This window comes from Erithacus rubecula, assembly GCF_903797595.1.
Source record: "Erithacus rubecula genome assembly, chromosome: 2".
In the NCBI taxonomy this organism is placed as follows: domain Eukaryota; kingdom Metazoa; phylum Chordata; class Aves; order Passeriformes; family Muscicapidae; genus Erithacus; species Erithacus rubecula.
The window spans coordinates 14769928-14788323 of NC_136685.1; the positions used below are offsets into that span (position 1 = coordinate 14769928).

At 36.9% G+C, this 18396-nt stretch overlaps 1 protein-coding gene across 1 annotated transcript; it reads right to left on the reverse strand.

Moving 5' to 3' along the window:
- Positions 1-148: 148 nt before the first annotated feature.
- Positions 149-18296, reverse strand: CPSF3 (cleavage and polyadenylation specific factor 3). The gene is made up of 18 exons (XM_079328043.1): positions 18141-18296; positions 17618-17681; positions 17112-17209; positions 16026-16154; positions 15107-15284; positions 13498-13587; positions 12441-12591; positions 10023-10198; positions 9339-9497; positions 8447-8593; positions 7358-7510; positions 6850-6958; positions 6034-6132; positions 4918-5012; positions 4281-4368; positions 3241-3310; positions 2571-2667; positions 149-584 (listed from the first exon to the last, which is right to left on the reverse strand). The coding sequence occupies exons 1-18, from the start codon at positions 18209-18211 to the stop codon at positions 483-485; spliced, it is 2076 nt and encodes a 691-aa protein (XP_079184169.1). The 5' UTR covers positions 18212-18296; the 3' UTR covers positions 149-482.
- Positions 18297-18396: the final 100 nt, after the last annotated feature.

Genomic DNA, 18396 nt, shown 5'->3' on the forward strand with positions numbered 1-18396 from the left:
GCAGAGTTTTAAAGCTCCAACTAGCTCCACCATGCAATGGTGGATTCCATTTTCAATGATGTTCTAAACTCTTTTGACTTAAAGTAGATACAAGTGTGCAGGCACAGTTACTTCCTCAGCAGGAACAAAATTATATATGGAAACTCAATACCATCCAATTTATCTTCCAACTGGTTTTAATATTCAAAAATACAAAACTACATTTAATCTTTGTCATTCTGTATCAGGTTACGAATTATTTCTTGTATGTGCACATAGGAGAACATAGGCACAGTTTGCCTGATTTAATTGTATCTATATGCACAAATACAGTTGTTACAAGGTTGCTGATCCATTATGTGAAACAACTCAGCACTTTAACATTCACAGAACTGAAACCTTTGACTTACTCAAGAAAAAAAAAATTATTTACTCTTAAAAAATAGCCCAAATAAATCGAAAATTTATAAGTTCTTTTTAGGCATCCTAAGTATCTACAGAGGTCAGTATACAGGGCTGAGGGCATCATAAAGCCTCTGTGCTGCCAGCTCCACCATTTCACGGAGGGATTCATCATCTTCACTTCCTGGCTCACAGTCAACAGTCTGGGAACAGAAAGAGAAGCATGTTACAACCACTGGCACTTCATGCTCCCCTTTCAGCACGCAGAGAATGCTTGTAAGTGCACAGGGAAAAGCAGTCATGGAAATTATCAAGAGCAGCACTGTGTTTTCCAGTGGTCTGCCAGCATGTAGAGGAGCTTGGAGAAGAATTAAGCAAGTCCTGCTGAGGAGCATGAAGCTTAATTTAGAGTCTTATGCTCAAAACAGCTATGTAAAATGTATTAAGTTTTGTGGATTACATTTAATTCAAAATCAAGTAAAATCACACAAGATTCAGTTCCTGGAGATTTTGTTTTATCTGAGAATTCACTCACTCTATATTAGGTTAACACTACAAAACACATGCACTCACTAGAGGTACAGGCATCCCACTGATGCTCTCACACACAATGATGACATTTACACAAAAATAATAAAAATAAATTATTTTTTTAATTAAACGAGTTTTCCTAGAGAAAGATGCCCACCCCAAAGATGAAACTTAATCTACCTTCCTGATTGTTCTACCTCAGAAACAAAGGGCAGCATTTGAGTAGTAACACTGCTCTTGGTCCTGTGGCCTTTCTAGACTCTAAGACTACACCTCCTTTAATTCAGGATTAACTTGTTACTCTTATGATCAAGTAACTCTTTCTAGCCATTAAGGTCTAGGGGAGGAAAAAGGCACTTAAAACAGCAAACATGCATTTAATGTTATCTAGCAATGTTATTAAAATCGTGTTAACCGTGAGAGCACTGTGCTAACATGGAAAAAAAAATCCACACATCCCGCCAGTCAGATCTACACTAAAGAGCTTATCATTTTAAAGCCAATAAAATTTTATAAGATACATATACAGATGAAGACAGACAGAGGATCTGCCTCATAAAGTCTGGTTCACAATGGCACAAGCTTGCCATTGCCCACACAGACTGTACAGTAAGTACTGCAAAGATCTACCCTGTTGTAACTGAACTGCCATTGGGGTTTCTGTCAGTACACAAATATTTTAACAATAATGATATATTATAAAAATGAAATCAAACTTCTTGATTAAGCAGTATGCATTCTTTTCCAGTCTAGTTACTTTTTTCTTTATTTCAAGAGTTCTTTCACCAGTCCTGTATTTTTGTACTATGTACAAACTGAAATGTAGCAATGTTTATTAAAGAATTGAAGAGAAATGGCACAAGTTGTGTGTTAACCACTGTAACTCACTATTCTCTAACGGTAATTAACATTCATTTGTTTCAATGTATAACAAATTTTTGGCAGGGGACAACATTTTCTTCTGGTTTTGTAGAACACTTGTTGTGACCCCTCATGGAGAGCATGAGAGCTACTCTGTAGTATGAATTTACATTATATTATTACTATGAATAAATGCAATACACAAGCTTTGTTTAATATGTTATTAGCAATGACAGAAAGTCAACATGTTAAAATGCTTAAGAACATGAAAGACATGGTTCTAACCATTCTTTACAGTTTTACATTTTTCAAATAAATAGGTGTGATGGCTTCTTAAAGCACCCTTCTAACATGCATGACATCCAGTTCTAGACCAAGCTAGTAAATTAATAAAATATTTGTTTTTGTGAGTACTTCAGGCTTTCAATTTAGTGCCAAAAGGATTAAGATGACAAAAAAAAATATTAGCAACACTTCTACCCTGTAACTGTTCAATTATTCAAACCAGAGCATGCTTTAAAAGCATTAAAAAAAATTGTTGGTTAACTCAGTTTCTTTTCTACAATCTTTCTTTAATAATTTTTTCATACAACTGAGCTTCTGAAAAATACTGGGTTTTTTTCCAAATGTACTGCATTTGTTGCATAAACATTGCTAGCATTTTATAATTAAGCAGGCTCTGTTTCAATACCAAGTGCATTTCCTTAACAAGTGAGTACATGGCAGGGCAGGCAGCACTGGGTGCCAGACAGGAGACTGCTGAACACAGCACACACAAAGTGCTTTGCTTCACATACCCGAGTGTCCAGGGAAATGTTGGCAGTCTTTCCATCCACTGTGATGCACAGGACAGAGTCATCTTTGGAACTCACACAGTCCTCTCCAAACATATCCCTAAAGCAAAGACCTGTGAGTGTAAGGTGTTTCTTAAAAACTTAGTTTTTTCTATTAAATTTGTCAGGTGAGTATCACTTTTCAGCAACAATTATTTAACTCACTCTGATGTAATTAAAATATTAATCTTTATTATGATAGTGGGTATCAAATAACAAACAGTAAGTATTTTACCAAAGTAATCTCATCATCAACAAAGGGAAAGATTTCTTTGATTTCAAAAGAGGCGAGATTTCTACACAAGTAACAGAATACACATCAGAGTAAGTTTTAAAAGAGATGTGATCCAAAGTTGTTTTTATTAACCATTTGTAGCATAACCTTTGGAGACAACTTAAAAATCTGCTTCTGAGAGATATAACTGGGCCTTGTATTCAAAATTTTAATGATGGTGAGAACTTTTTACTGTACCTCTTTCTTTACTTAATTCCTGGCCTTCACAGAAATTAGACTGAAGTAAATTTGCATGCAGTATTTTTACACAACTATCTTTAAATCCTTTTATACTAAGACTATTCTAGTTACATAAATAACTGTGCTCATTTTCCTTTAGCAAAATAAATGCCAACTTACTGAAGCATGATCTCCATTCTCTTCCTATACACATCCATATCTACTTTTTTTGAAATCTTAGTTACTGCAGCTAAAAAGAAAAAAAAATACTTTCACAAACATTTACTGGGAGGGAAAAATAGCTAATTGATAGATGCCATTTAGAAACTGACTTTCCTGGAATAAAAATCCAAAAAATAAATAAAAGCTGTATGTTTATACAATTTATTTAAAAATGTATTTTTAAAAAAGAGCCAAGGAAATGCATACATTCCATTATATATTCCTGTACTTATCATATTTTAAAATATTTTGCAATTCACTTTCTGACTTTTTACTTCTCCTGTTTACTGTTAATGCTCATTACATCTCACATGTCCTTTGCTTAATAGAGAAAATAATCTACTTATGTAAGTTGTTTATAAACATGAGGACATGGCCACAAGGCCACATAATGAAAATTATCACAATCAAGATCAGAAAATTACACTCTGAATTTGTTCAGTTCAAGGTGACTGGAAAATCTTTACCCCCAAATAAAGCAAGAACTGTTATGGGAATTTATAAACTCAGGTGAAAGAATTTTTAACAAATGTGTTAAGTCACATATGGAACTAAACACTTAAGGAACATTGACTGCTATTACACAAAATTGTTAAAATATATAATAAAAGGACAAGAGGGGTAAGCCAGTGAAAATAAACACCTATTTGTTCATACAGAATGATAAAATGGCCTAGGTGGTGCCATACAAACTTAATCACTCTAGATTTTTTTTGTATGAAATTTAAAACTTATTTTAAATTTGTTTAAATATGTTTTCCACAGTCAGTTATTGGACATATAAGAGAAAATTTCAACAAATGAACATGTCACTAATAATGAAGACCAAGTTGTTAATTCTGTCTTTAAGTAGCAAATTTTCCTCCCTAGTAAGTTCCATGAGGAAAGGAAATACAATAAGGGGATTGCAATCTATTAGGCATTATTTCCCTCTAAGCATGATGTAAAAAAAATAGGGAGAAATGCCTCAGTTAAATAAGCATATACTAAACTTATACCTTTCTGTATTTTGGGATTTGACTGAACTTCCAGTATCACTGTTGTCACAGTGTCTGCATACATATCATTAGCAGGATTTGCCACCCACTAGAAGAAAAAAGAAAAAAAGAAATTTATTATTTAGACTGAGTGAATAATGCATCATAAAGACAATTTAACGTGAATTGCATTCTCCTTTTTGCTTTTCTCTGAATTCCAGCTTCAAGTGACTGTCATACATTTCACACCAAATTATTAGCTACTTTTAACTAAGTGTACTCCATAACTTCCCAAGAAAATTCAAGCTTCTGAATGTTTCTGATCACATTTACAAAATAATTAATTACCACAACTCTCTGGGGGAGGAAGGAACACCATTTGATGCTATTTCCAATTACTATCTGCCAAATGAAAAAAGGGCACTAAATCTGCCATTGTACTCATGAAATACAGCAAAAACCCAACTGGTGGTGGATAAATCAAGTAACACACATCCATGCAGGACCACAGCTCAAGGGGAACTTTGTTTTAGCTTTTGCTCTACTTGTCATACAACAGAAAACTCCTTAAAACATTGAATTCTGCATGGCATCTCTATGACATTATTTTGAAGAAACTGGAGAACAAAACACTTCTTCCTCCCTCACCAATGCCCACCTCAAGGACTACCATGCCTGGTTCCTGGATCACAGTAATATTTTTGAAAACCTTCAGGGCTGGTTTTTGTTGGATTTCTATTTCTTCCACATCACCTAAGAAGTGACAACAAATGGTTAGCAATAATGAAATTATACTGGAAGCAAGACTAACTTTATTTGCATAAGAAAAGAAGTCTGTATAAGAATAAGAGGGGTTGTCTGTTATCTCAGAGTAGCTCACAAAATGGAACCCCATACTCTCTTCCCTTACCTGACAATATTATTTTATTTGTTCTGGATTGTTTGGGGTTTTTTTAATTAGTTAATATTGGCCACTTTACTTGGTTTGAATTCTCATATTTGACTAGTTTAGTACACTGAGAGTACACCAACAGAAAACATGAGAAATGTAGTTAATTCTGCTCCATTTGCAGAAGTAACCAGCTCTTACACCCTTAAAGGATAATCCACTGCTCACATAAGCATAGAGCTTAAATGAAAAGCACTTGTGTGCCTGGTAGCACTCAGCTATGAGACCTGAACCTCAACTGAATATAGGTGTTCACTAGTGACATGAATTAGATTCTGACACTAGAGAATGAAAAAAAATCTGAGCCTTAAATCTGGGAAAGGAATCTACAAGGTAGGTTTACCTAGGACAGGAGCTGCCCCTAACCCTTGAGAAAGCCAGAGAGGCACAGGGGATCATCCCAGTGTCAGGTTTAAATGGCTTCTTATCCAGGAAAAGCCAATTCCTGGAAGAGCCTGTCTGTCACAAAGGAGGGCACAGAGCTTGATTAATTGGATGGCATTAGCCATTCCATTTGGGGCTGGAGATACAAGATCAATTAATAAAGTTGCCATCAGAGTGGCCAGAGCACTCACTTTGGGGGCTGACAGAGACAGAAATCAGCCTAAGCTCTGTATTCCTATATGCTCATCACTTGTTAATATGAATACAGTAGAATCCCCCCCAGGCTGTGTCACACTCATGAACTGGATCTGGCAGAAGCTGCATAATCTAATGAAAGCTGTAAAATAGGAAGAAATCTCCACCCAGAAGTCCTCTGAAGGCTGGAAGTGGTTTTAAAAGCTGCCCATTATAAATCATGACCGTGTCCTCCCAAGTACACACCAGTGAGTTTCTGCAGCTGGTAAGAAAGCAGGTTGAAAGGGCCTGTGTAGGGAATGGCTTGTGTCTGTGTCACTGTGCTCATGGCCAGGTCTGTGTAATCTGAAAAGTACAAATCAAAAAGTAATCAAAAAGTACATGTTAAAAATTAGCCCTCTGAATTTACTTCCTAATAAACAGAATTGCCATTATAGACAAATAATGGCATTGATTCATTTAAGATAAGAAGGCTGAAAAATGCAATTTATAAAGAGGAAGGTGGAACACCTATTATACCAGCTTGTTTTATTTTCCTGCCTATCAGAGACAAACAATGAACCAGGGCAGCAGAACTGCTTTCCCCCAACCTCTTCTGACCTTAGATTTAATTCCTCCTCTATTCTGAGAATAGATAATTCCCTGAGTAATAAAAAGCATAGGAAGATGACACAAATATTTTCTCTGCTCTGTGGCTTTTTGCACTAAAAACTAACAACACTTAGAAAATTATAAGACTAGTGATTGAGGGGGTTTTTTTATTCTCACTGTAATGTTTTATGCTTACTCTTGCAGATGAAAAGGTTTTAAGTAACCAGAAGCGAAATGGAATTTTGCTTCTTTTCTGTTAGAGAAAGAGAAGATTTTAAACTAGTGAACAACAAGTTAAACACCTTTTGTCTCACTACAACAGTTCAGAACTTATGGCAAATAAATAAAACTAAGATGTTCACTAATTGCTTATGAAACACAAAACTGAAGTAAAAAACCCCAGAATTTTAAGTGTTTTAATGACACAGTAAGTTTCAATTACCCACTGATCACATCACTGTTTGTACTTACTGGAGAGGTCACATGGAGAAAGGATGTGATAGTTAAAATTTCTTTTAACCAGGATTCCAGAAATTCTCTGTCCTTGCTCTGGTTTCTTATCTGCTAAAGATCCCATCACCTGGAGAGAAAAAAAACCACATAGAATGCAACAAGGCAATCTGAAATATTCACAGCTTCAAGTAATTATGGAGATGAAACACAATTCTCTAAGAAAAATCAGAGTATAAAACTAACTCTGAAAACAAAAGGTCAGAGTAACCTAGAAACTGAGGTCTAATACAAGAAAATTTTGTAAGAGTGAAGAACCAATGAAAAACCCAAAACAACAAAGAAACCCCCTCAAAATAAAAACCCCTGAACCAAAGCCCAGATATAACTAAATACAAAATATTTGAGACCCTGGAAAACATGTAATTTGAAATCAATTAAAAATAGAGGCTATGAAGATAACATGTAACATGTTGTTTTTACCAGAAGAAAATACTGTTCTACATATGAGAAAAAATTGATTTCATACCTTGGCAAGTTTTTCTCCTCTGAAATTTAACGTCACAGCTTCAGTGTTCCTAGGATTATGAACTTCTATATGAACTTCATCATTATCCTCATACTCCCGTATCAATGCTGCTTTCAACCTGGCCATTTCATTCTGCTCACCATGAACTAAAATCTATAAAAAATAGTTTTCCTTTTAGCAGAAATTATTTGTCCAACCAGACATGTCTAGTAAGTAAATTATCCATGAAAACTGCCATATTCTATCTCATGCAATTCCATGAGGTTACAGTGTAGGAAAGATGAGCTCAATTACAGTTCTGTGTCTGAATTCTCTGCATTATTCAAAGGGTGGAATTTCACAATCCTGAGTATTAGTTGAAAAATCCATGCTACCAAGGAGACTGCATTACCGAGATCCCTTTTAAATTTTCTCACACAAATATATTGATGTATTATGAAAAGGAAGTATTAAGTTCAAGAGAAGTCAGTTAGCTTTATATTTTTGTGTCTGTGTAGATGTAAACATAATAAACATGCAATTCAGAGAGGATGCTTCACAGTTCACAATTTTCTTTGCCAAGTTTATTCTCATCTGTGATGATTTTTTTTTTCTTATCTGTGCTTGCACACTGTTTCACCACCAGCTTCAGATCCTAGTCCCCATTTCCACATTATGGTCTTCCACACCTTCCCATGATTTAGCTCATGCTTTTCCCTCCAAGTGTAGCCTTTGTCTTTTGCTGTCTGCACAAACCTTCAACTGATGTTTTCTTATTTATTTCAGGGCCAATTCCAGTGAATTATTCCAATACCAGCATTCCCAACTTAATGTTGTCCCATACTGCATCTTGCTCAAAACACAGCTGAAACAGATTATGGGTCTACACCATTGTCTGGAAAATCATCCCCAGGCAAGCAGACACTCAAGAACAAGCTGACTTTTACTTTGCTAAGATAACTTGACAAAAAATCATTAAAATCTCCACCTTTAATTATTCAAACCATAGGGATGCTGGCTACTGCTAGACACTAGTCCCTGCCTTGACTCAAGGCTGTGAGCTGGTTTGATAAATCCCACTTTGGAGAAATGGGCAGCATGGATACTGACCACATGTGGAGGTTTCAGAGCCCGGATAAATTCACTGGTTTGTTGATAATCTGTGTGAGCAGAGAAAGAAATGTAATCCACAGACATCTTCAGTGGGAGTTTTTGCCCTGACATAGTTGTGATCTCTTCAGGTTCAGACATGATGTGCTAGAAAAAAAAAGGGCACCTTAATTAAAAAAAGTAACAACATCATATAACTAATGCTTTACATTTCAAAAATCAATGAAATAATAGTGGCAGCCATGTTAAATGTGAAACAGTGAAGAAAATCTCTCAAATTTCCCAGAACACACACTCACACATGAAAAACACATGCACAACACACACCATTTCATCCTGTGCATCCTCAGCAGATCTGGGCACTCATCCTTCTTCCAGATAAATCTCTCTAACTTGTATCAAAGCAGTAATAAGTTGTGATTTCTACCTCTAAAGGCAAAATTAGATGATGTGGTTGCCCTTAGCTTCTGGAATTCAGACAGATTTCATTCCCTACAGATGGTCGGTGGCACAAGGTGCACAAGGAGTCTGGTCAATGACACACAAGTAGTGTTAGACTTAGGATAAACTTCTCTAGAATTAGGATTAGGGCTACTTTCTTGAAAAATTAAGCAGTGAAGAAGTCTAAAGTACCAAGCATTCTTTCTCATGACAAGGTAACTGCCCCTAGAAAAGATTATTCTATATAACATCACTGGAAATGATCATATGCAAATTTTCTGTACTTTTCATTAGTATTAGCCAAAAGCAATCAATTTTTACTACGTACTCATACATACCTGACAGCAATCTCAGTAAATCAAATAAAGACACTTGCTATTGACCAATTCTTTTAAAACCTAACATTGAATGCTACCTGTGACTAAAAGGTTGTGGTGCATTAGCAACTCACCTTAGCAAGAGTTCCTTCAACACAGTACCCTGCAATAATGACTCCATTTCTCTTATCTGTGCACCAGCTCTCAAATAACTCCCTGGATAAGCCACTCTGCATCATTCCTGGGGAAGCCATGACAACACTCGGGCCAATGTCATCAAAGTGATCCATGCTCTAGAAAGAGACAGTGAAGTATCAGTTACCACAACTCACTCACACAAACGACAGCACAGCTGCACCTTGAACAGCTTACAAGAAGGGCCCTGTTTTCACAGATTATACCCCATCCTCATATAAAGCTCTCTTTGAAGGTAAAGTCCTCTTACTGATGCCCACAAGGAAGAAACCACAAGCACAGGGATCTATAGTAGAAAAAATGTTGGGGCATAAGCTTCCCTCTAATAGCCCCCTAAGCACTGGGACAGCAGATAACTCAGATATAAACCTGGACATAATCAATCCATAGGATATTAAGGATATTGATTGGCTCAGTTGATTACAGCATGGTGCTAAAAATACACCAAGGTTGTGGATTCAATCCCTGGAGGGGCCCTTCACTTCAGAGATTGACTCCATGATCCTTGTGGGTCCCTTCCAATCCGGAATATTGTGTGATATCAGGATATTCAACATGTAAACTATTCAGCAAGTACAAACTCTTCAGTCACGTTCACCTTTTTGTAAGAATCCCAGGCTTACCTTCAGATTACTAATATGCTTGAAAACAAAAGGGTTGTTGATGTTAATTTGCTTGCGGATTTTGTCATTCATGGCATTGACGTATGTCTGATAAACTGCCATACATTTCTTTGCCAAAGAGGAGGCATAGTATATGGGGATATCATGGAGTTCAGGGTGATTCTGCCAGTATTCATCTAAAAACCCAAAACAAACAAAATAATGAAAAAAGAACAAAACAACACCCAGTCACCAAACAACAAAACACAAAATTCCATCCACAAGATTATTTATAAAGTGTGTGCTTCTCAGAAACATTAGTAATTCTCATAAAACAGATTTACCAGTGGGCTTTTTCATTTTTAGCACAGAAAATCACCACCACAGCCTCTTTGCTTTACCTGCTTTTCTAGAACAGTCACCATCTAGAACTGTATACAACCAGAACAAAGAAACAAACAGGCAAACAAACATGAAAAGGGTGAACTTCAGGTCCTTTTGGCAGGTCAAATTTCAGTCAACCACCACCTTCAGCTTTAAGGTATGAAGTATCCACAATACTACACTGCAAAAAGTTTACATTTATGACAACAGAAGTTTTATTGCATCTCTACAATAAAGCTAAAATGTCCCATCAAATATTGATTATACATCTAAAAGCCAGGACATCTGCACACAGATTTGTTCATGAGAATTCACTATATGTCTGTAAAACAAATCCATGGAGATCAAGGTGAGAAGGAATCACTCATTTATCAAGCCTGGCTTTCTGTACAGCACCAACAGTTATATTTTACAAGCCAAATTGAACAAAAACAAGGAAAGAGCCTTCATTAACCACAACTTATATCAGCGATGACAGTAGTCATGACCTTTCCTAAATACAAAGAAGTGATCTGAATGCAGCTGTACAAATGCAACTTATCCATTTTCCCATTTTGGATACAGCTCTGCTAGTCTGAAAGAGATTTATGTTGCACAATTGAGGTACAATCGTCCAAAAATAAAGGCACACTCTTTTGGCTGTATAGGTGCATTTACAGTGATATTACAATGTGATTTTATCTAACATTTCTGATTTGCAGGCAAAGCTTCTCACATTTCAGAGAGGCTCACTGCCATGGCTACCTTAATCAGCTCAGGTGCAAGATGGAAACAGCCAGTAAAAGATAACCAGTCACAAACTGAATTCGTCATCACAATTTTCTACACCACAACACAGTATTTTAATTTTGTCAGACAGTTACAGAAAGAAGAAAAATAAACACAGAAGCCTGCAGGCTCAACTGTGTAGGCATGTGAGATGCAATTGTTTTCTATCTAATTAAGCATCCAATTGCATGTCTAGCTTTCCTAGATGCATTTTCAAGCTTCTCTTTAGAAACTCACTCTAAAATCTACACACAGCCAAGAGAGGCAAACAAATTACAACCTAATGGCTACGTGTGGTTGAAAATGTTCAGTTTTTATGTCCTCTGTAAATTAAAAAAAAACCTCTCAATGAATGAGAAGTAGTAAATAATTCTACAATATCAAATACTACCCCGTGCCTAGATCTGAATTTCTTGTTAACATTTGAAGAGACTAATAAGACATTTTGAAAACAAACTAGTGTCTAATACTGAGCTAAACTGAAATGAAAAGTGAGAAAAAATTCAAGTAGTTTAGGGAACACTTCCAACACCCTTAAGTATAAGCATTTTAAACTTGAGATAGTTATCTTTTGATCTGGCCAGCCTTTGAGCAGAAAGACTAGTGAAAAAAAAAATCACTCAACATAGTACAACTTAAATGTGCTAAAAGGAAGGGAAGAGGCCTGGGAATAATTTACTTAAAAACTTTTTTTTATGAAGTACCTTGTAACAACTATCTATTTTCTGTGAAGGAGCTTGTTATGTTCATGGGTAATTCTCACTCATTTTTGTTCAAAAGCCTAATTTACTTTTCATTATTATTAGTACTTCAGAAGTGTTAGAAGGGTCTTCTATGGGTCTTCTAAGCTTTTCCAACAAAGAGCTTTTTTCATACAGGTTTGTGAATTAAAGCACAAAAATAGTAGAACTTTGGAAGAAAATATACCCCTTTTTTTAGCAGTACAGTTTAAGTAAAACAGTTGTTGTTGCAACTGGTTATGTTTCTATTTGTAATAATTGTCCCTAAATTATGAAATCCTGATTCAATAAGATTCAAAAGCCAAGCACATATCACTACATCATCATCTCTTCCTTTATAGGTTTCCCATCCTACTTCACAAAGCAGAACTGCTGGTTCATTTACTGGACTTTCTGCATTTGAACAAACATGCATTCTGTATTAAATTATCAGGTAAATAACACGCTGTAAAATGAGTGAAGAGTTGTTCAAGGAATTATGACATCTGAAAACATTCTAAATCCCTTTATGTGCCTTTCCATGAAGAGGAGCTGGGAAGGTACACACCTAAGATCAGGAGCAGTTCTTGAGCTCTCCCCAGGGCAAAGACAGGGATGAGACCTCGGCCCCCTCTGTTCACGATGTCGTGAACGGTGTTGCAGAACCTGGCCTCCCGCTCCTCCCTCTTCTCGTGAATGTGAGTGCCATACGTGGATTCCTGCAGATGGAGAGACACAGCACTGAGAGGGCTGACACACAGAGTAACTCCTGATCTGCTCTGAACCCCAAAAAAAGCAGATTAACATGCTGGGGAGAGTTCCAAAAAACACCCCACCAATGCAAATAAAGAAAACTTCCCCTCTCCCAAATCCCTCCAAGCAATTTAGACAGACAGATCCTGTTAGTACTAAAGAAGTTAGAGCTATTAATTCCAATGATTCTTTACACACTTATTTTCCTAACTGTAAATGCTGCCAGTGCTTTGATGATCACACTGACGGGGCCCATAGTGGTACATATGCCATGGTTTAACCCCAGACTTAAAATACAAGATTCTGATGTGAATTAAAATTAGATTATCAGTTTCAGAGAACAGCTAGAAGGGACACAGTAAATGAAATAATTTTGAAAGTTCCCAGTGTTTGTTTCCAGCTAAAACTGTTACTTATAAAGTTTGCCTTGAGCTGCTGTTTTCCAAACATGGTTTCAGTATAAAATAATTAGACTCAGAAAACAAAACAAAAATATGGAATAGCACTCAGGGCACCTCCACCAAGGACAAATTCTAAACATATCTGGAAGTAGGTAAGGATCTACTAAAAGAGACATCTGGTTAAATTTGGGTTGGTGTAACACAAGTCAAAATGTAATAAATCTCCCAAATCAGAAAAGCTGTCGAGAGCCTTAAGGAACTTCATCAGAAAAATTATAAAATTATAATTAGACTTTTCAATACAATGGGAAGCAATGTCCGAGTTCTGAACATCCAGTATTTTGGATATTTAATACAAATCACAACCACTAAATCACCACTGTTTTTGTCATTCCATTTTGGCTTTAACTAAGTCACAACCCTAATCCATAATTAATCACTAACAGAAAGATATAATTTTGCCAAACTTACAATTATTAGAATATCAGGTTTAATATTGGGAATCTCAGCTGCCATCAGGTGTCTGTCTTCCTGCCTTGAGAAATCCCCTGTATATAACAGCTGTTGGACAAAGAGAAGCAGCTTTTAAAAAGCTGTGCAAAGATGGTTTTAATGAATTTTTGATAAAAAGGTCAGCTGTACTTTAATTAAGACTCTTCTTCTGTGAACAGCACTTACAATATTAGGTCAACAGTACTACAATATTTAAAGTATTTAAAGCTCAGTGGTAAAGGTTTTTCAAGCACCATAATTCCAACAAAACCAGGTAAACAATTATTAACCTTTAATTTTTCATTTCAAATATCAAGGTGCTATTTTCAGCCTTTGCATACTTGCACTGACCACAAAGATGTAAAAATAGACATAAAAGCAACTCCTAAGATGAAGTAAATTGAAGATTAAACCGTATTTACATACCAGAATGCAAATATAATTAATAATGCGATAAAATTATTTATTAAAAATTATTTTAACATTTTCTGATACTAAAAAAGAGCCTCTAATCTAATTGATTTTCCAAATGGAATAATCATGTTCCCCATTACACTAAGAAGCAATTTCTAGTTGTTATTTATCTTTAATGGATTCTTAACTGCAGGGTGGAATGCAACTCTATGCACCCAAATTGATGGTTTTAAAACTGACTTTTTTATTGATGAAAATGTGAATAATAAATAACATAACCTGGTCTGCCAGGTAGCCTACTATCACAGGAAACTGAAGAAAATAATGATATTAAAACCCCATCTATTTGAGTCAAGCATAGTAAGAGATAAATCTTCTATGTCATGCCTCAATCAGAAAAAAACCAAAAAAGAAACACTAAGAGATCTAGATTTTATTGTGATTCTTGTAAACTCAGTTCTATTTCTAAGATTTTTTTAAAGTTAAGACTTTTATAATTCTCAGTCATTATAAATCATTAACAAACTCCTACTGGGCAGCAAGCCTCAGAACCACTTTCTCTTTTCCCTCTTTAGGACTGTGTGAAACTTTCCTTGGACAGGAAGACAATCCTGCTGAACTCCAATTCCTGACATCTGTTTCAAGTATCTGGTTTTGGCACAGTGCTGCCTTTGATTATATGATTTACTTAATCTCTCTGTGCCTAAAATTAATAATAATACTTATTTCTTAGGTACTTTAGCACAGGATTGTTACGAGAAAAATGTAATTCGCATGCATTGACAAATTCCATTTAAGCACTTGAGATAGAGATATAAATGAGAATTACTGACACAAACATCTGTTCACAGATTTTACTAAAATGCAGCTTCCACTCAACTGCCTCAGCTACCACCTGCCTCTGATCAGACCAGCAAGGGAAGGTACATGTTTAGTGGTTCCAAGTCTGAGTCATGTCTCAGACTCCCATACAATCCAAACATCCTACCTGATCTGTATCACTTGCCAGTTTTATCAATGAGAAAATACATTTTCTAAGCCAAGGCCTCTCACATTTACCTGAGCTCAAACCTATTGGACAGCTCCAGCCACAGTGGTAGAGCGCAAGAGAATAATAATTAATGACTACATTAGTACTCAGGCTTGCTTTCAACATTTAAAAAAGAGAAAATACCTTCACACCAGCTATTTCAATCATAAACATGGCTGCTCCCAGAACGTGGCCTGCGTGGTAGCACCAGAATTTGATTCCTGCCACCTCTTTCACCTCATGGAAGTTGATGGTCTCAATCTTGTCCATGCTTTCTTCCAGGTCTGTTTCTGTGTACAGCATGTCATCCGCTGAGATGTTACTGGATAAGTGAAATGCCTAAACATCAACTCATTTGAACAGCTGGAAAAAACACTTCCTGGGTTTTCCCAGGTATATTTCATTCAGTAACACCATGTCTCCTATGCTAGAAATCAAGTCCAGCTACTCCAATCACCTAGGCAGAGTTAAAGTATCTTTCTTTTGAAAAGCCATGCTAGAAAAGTCTTTTCAGTTAAGAATCTGCTCTATATTCCTCAAAAAGTATCAATAAGACTCCCAGCCCTGGACAGAGATCTGCCACTGAGCTTGTAAAAGTCCTCAAAAACCACATGGATCCATGCTTTGCCTAGCAGCCCAGAAAAAACAAGTTAAAAGAGGATTGTTCATCAGGTTTCTGATCCAAGCTCAAAACAGCTGAGTTGAGATATGCTCAGGAGACCATTACAGTCACATGGAAATAATGTGTCAAGGCATGAGACACAGGAAAAGAAAAATACAAGGAAGATATAAAACCCCAACATGTAAGTAACCAAGCACTCTTTGTATATTTAACCTGTCCTAAAAATGAATTGTATCTTTAGGAGCTTAAAATCCACTACAAACTATCCATCAGTTAGTAAAATGATTCATTAATTCTAATCTGGTTCTATGTAATGTTGCTACTTAGGACAACATCCAGGTTCATCCAGCTACTTTTGGTAGCTTCACCTTTAGTTTCCCACTGGAAAGGGAACTAAAAGGTGAAATAATTCAGGAAGAGACAGCCCACAGGTTAGCTTACCTGACTTTAACATAGTCTGATAGAAGCCATCTGTAAATAGCTTTTGTGGCATGAGTCATAAATGTCCTTCCCTTAAAACTTGTTTTCTGTAAAAACCATGGCAAAGCCCCACAGTGATCTAAATGGAAACTTAAAATAGACACACAAATCCAATTAATACATTCATATTACACAACACTAATATACAATATCTATAATTCACTACTTCACTGGACTAACATGGTGTAATGAAAATCCAGAAACAGATTTTTCAGCCTGGTTGTTAACTGTGCTGGTCTATGCTTTGTAGGCTAGTAACTAGAAACACAACCAAGAAAAGGTAAAACTAATACAGGAAATTTTTCATTAATTGCCAAGGTATTACAAGCATACTACTAGAATTATCTTCTTTTTCTAATTCCCATGTGAATTTAGAGGGAGAAAAGGAACAGGAACCAGAGACACTAAACATCAAAGATACATGAAAGCTAAAAACATTATCCTAATTTTGCATGTTTCCCACTACAGAATAAAACATTATCTCTGAAAATTAAATTATTTGTTCACACTTCTAGTTTGACCCAACTTAATAAACTACTTTTGAAATACAGGTAGAACAAACACATGCCAGAAAACCTCATGATTTTATGGAGAGCTGGTAAATCTATTACTGAGAGCATAATTTAGAAACAGCTCTCCTCGTCTCTCAGCCACTAAGCAATACTTAAACCACATTCAAAGCTTGTGCATGTCTCCAAGAACCTTTTAAATTCAAAGCCAGTAGAGTAAAAAACACAACCAATACTCTTCTGCAGTCTTTGTGTAAAAAACTCACTCCAGGAGTTATCACAATGGTATTAAAGCAGGCCAGGTTATAAAACAGCCAGAAATGAGAGTGAGCTCAGAGAAAAGTTGTAATGTCAAAAGTGAATCCTCAATATTCAGTCCTTAATTCTACATGGAAAACCTTCAAACTTTTAAAATCTAGAAACTAAAATTTTTCCATACATCTAAATAACACCTATTTTCAGCCTCTCTTAATAACCTACAAGTGAACACAACTCTGACCATAACCTCAAGTTATTTATGCATTTAGGTGCCACTTACTGACTAATGAGGAGGAGATCAATCTCAGCTGGATCAATCAAATCAATGTAAGGAAGAGCATCCATTCCTTCCAGCCCGGGATGGATTCCACAATCAAGCTGAAAAACAAAAGTTAAAGTTTCTAACAGAACATACTAAAAAACCCTCTTCTAATTTAGTCTATTATATAGTTATTAGTGACTGGTAACTTTTAGCATCACACACACACACACAAAAAAAAAAATCATTAAACATTACTTTTAGCATTGGATTTTAAGTAGAATGGTTTGGGTTGGATGCCCATACATTCTATACAGGGATATGGTTTTATTTTGTAAAATAAAACAGCCTCTGTGATGCCTAATATACATGCTCTACAGCTCCAGAAAGGTACAAAATGTGCCTTTTCTAGCACTGTGTTTGACTTGAGTGCAGAGGCTGAATTTAACCTGCAATATTTCACATCACTTCGGTGATCTGCAGTACCACACTGACAGGGTGTACAAATATATCCACACAATAATTACCATGATTTTTCTTCCTTTAAACTCCAGAATGATGCATGACCTTCCTACTTCTTGACCAGCACCTCTGCAAAAGGATATCAAAGTCATGAGGAGGGAAACAATCCACACGGCACAGATGTAGCTACACGCCTTTACTGGGATTATTTTTCTGTGTAGAAATAATAACTGCGCGGCCCTTTTAAGCTCAGCTATCCAGAGTACCTGAACAGCTGCATTTATCTCAAAGGAAATGAGGCCCTACGTAATGCAGCAGAAATAAAAACAACCTGTCTGAGGAAATTATTTTGGCCTCTTTTGTTTTTTATGAGTCTCAAACTACTGACACGTAAAGTTCACCTAAGTAACAAATGGGGCCGAATGAGCCTGGAGTAGCATCTCCAAGCTGTCCCAAAAAGAGGTTTGCGGCGCTACCAGAAACACCCTCATCCTGCAGCGGCGGCTCCGAGGGGAAAGCAGCGGCTGCCAGCGCTGCCGCCCCGGCCCGGCCCCCCGCGCCCCCGGCCCGGCGGCTCCCCGCGCTCACAGGGGCCGGATCAGCAGCTGGTCGCTCTCCTCGGCCGGGATCAGCGCCTCAGCTTTGCGCTTGGCCGCCATGGCGCCGCTCCCGCTCCTTCCGCCCCGCGCCGCGCCTGCGCCCGCCCGCGACCCGGAACGGCATCGGCCGCGGGAACGGGAGCGGGAGCGGCTGCGGGGACGGCACCGCTATCGGCATTGGCCGCGGGAACGGGAACAGGAACGGCAGCGCTATCGGCATTGGCCGCGGGAACGGGAGCGGCTGC

Excerpts from the sequence above, each read along its gene's own strand:
- CPSF3 (XM_079328043.1), bottom strand. The coding sequence starts at position 18,211 with ATGGCGGCCAAGCGCAAAGCTGAGGCGCTGATCCCGGCCGAGGAGAGC. Across the intron at positions 17,210-17,617 it reads TTAAAGGAAGAAAAATCATG|CTTGATTGTGGAATCCATCC; the intron begins GTAATTATTGTG and ends TTTGTTTTTCAG. Across the intron at positions 6,959-7,357 it reads GAGGAGAAAAACTTGCCAAG|GTGATGGGATCTTTAGCAGA; the intron begins GTATGAAATCAA and ends TTTTCTCTCCAG.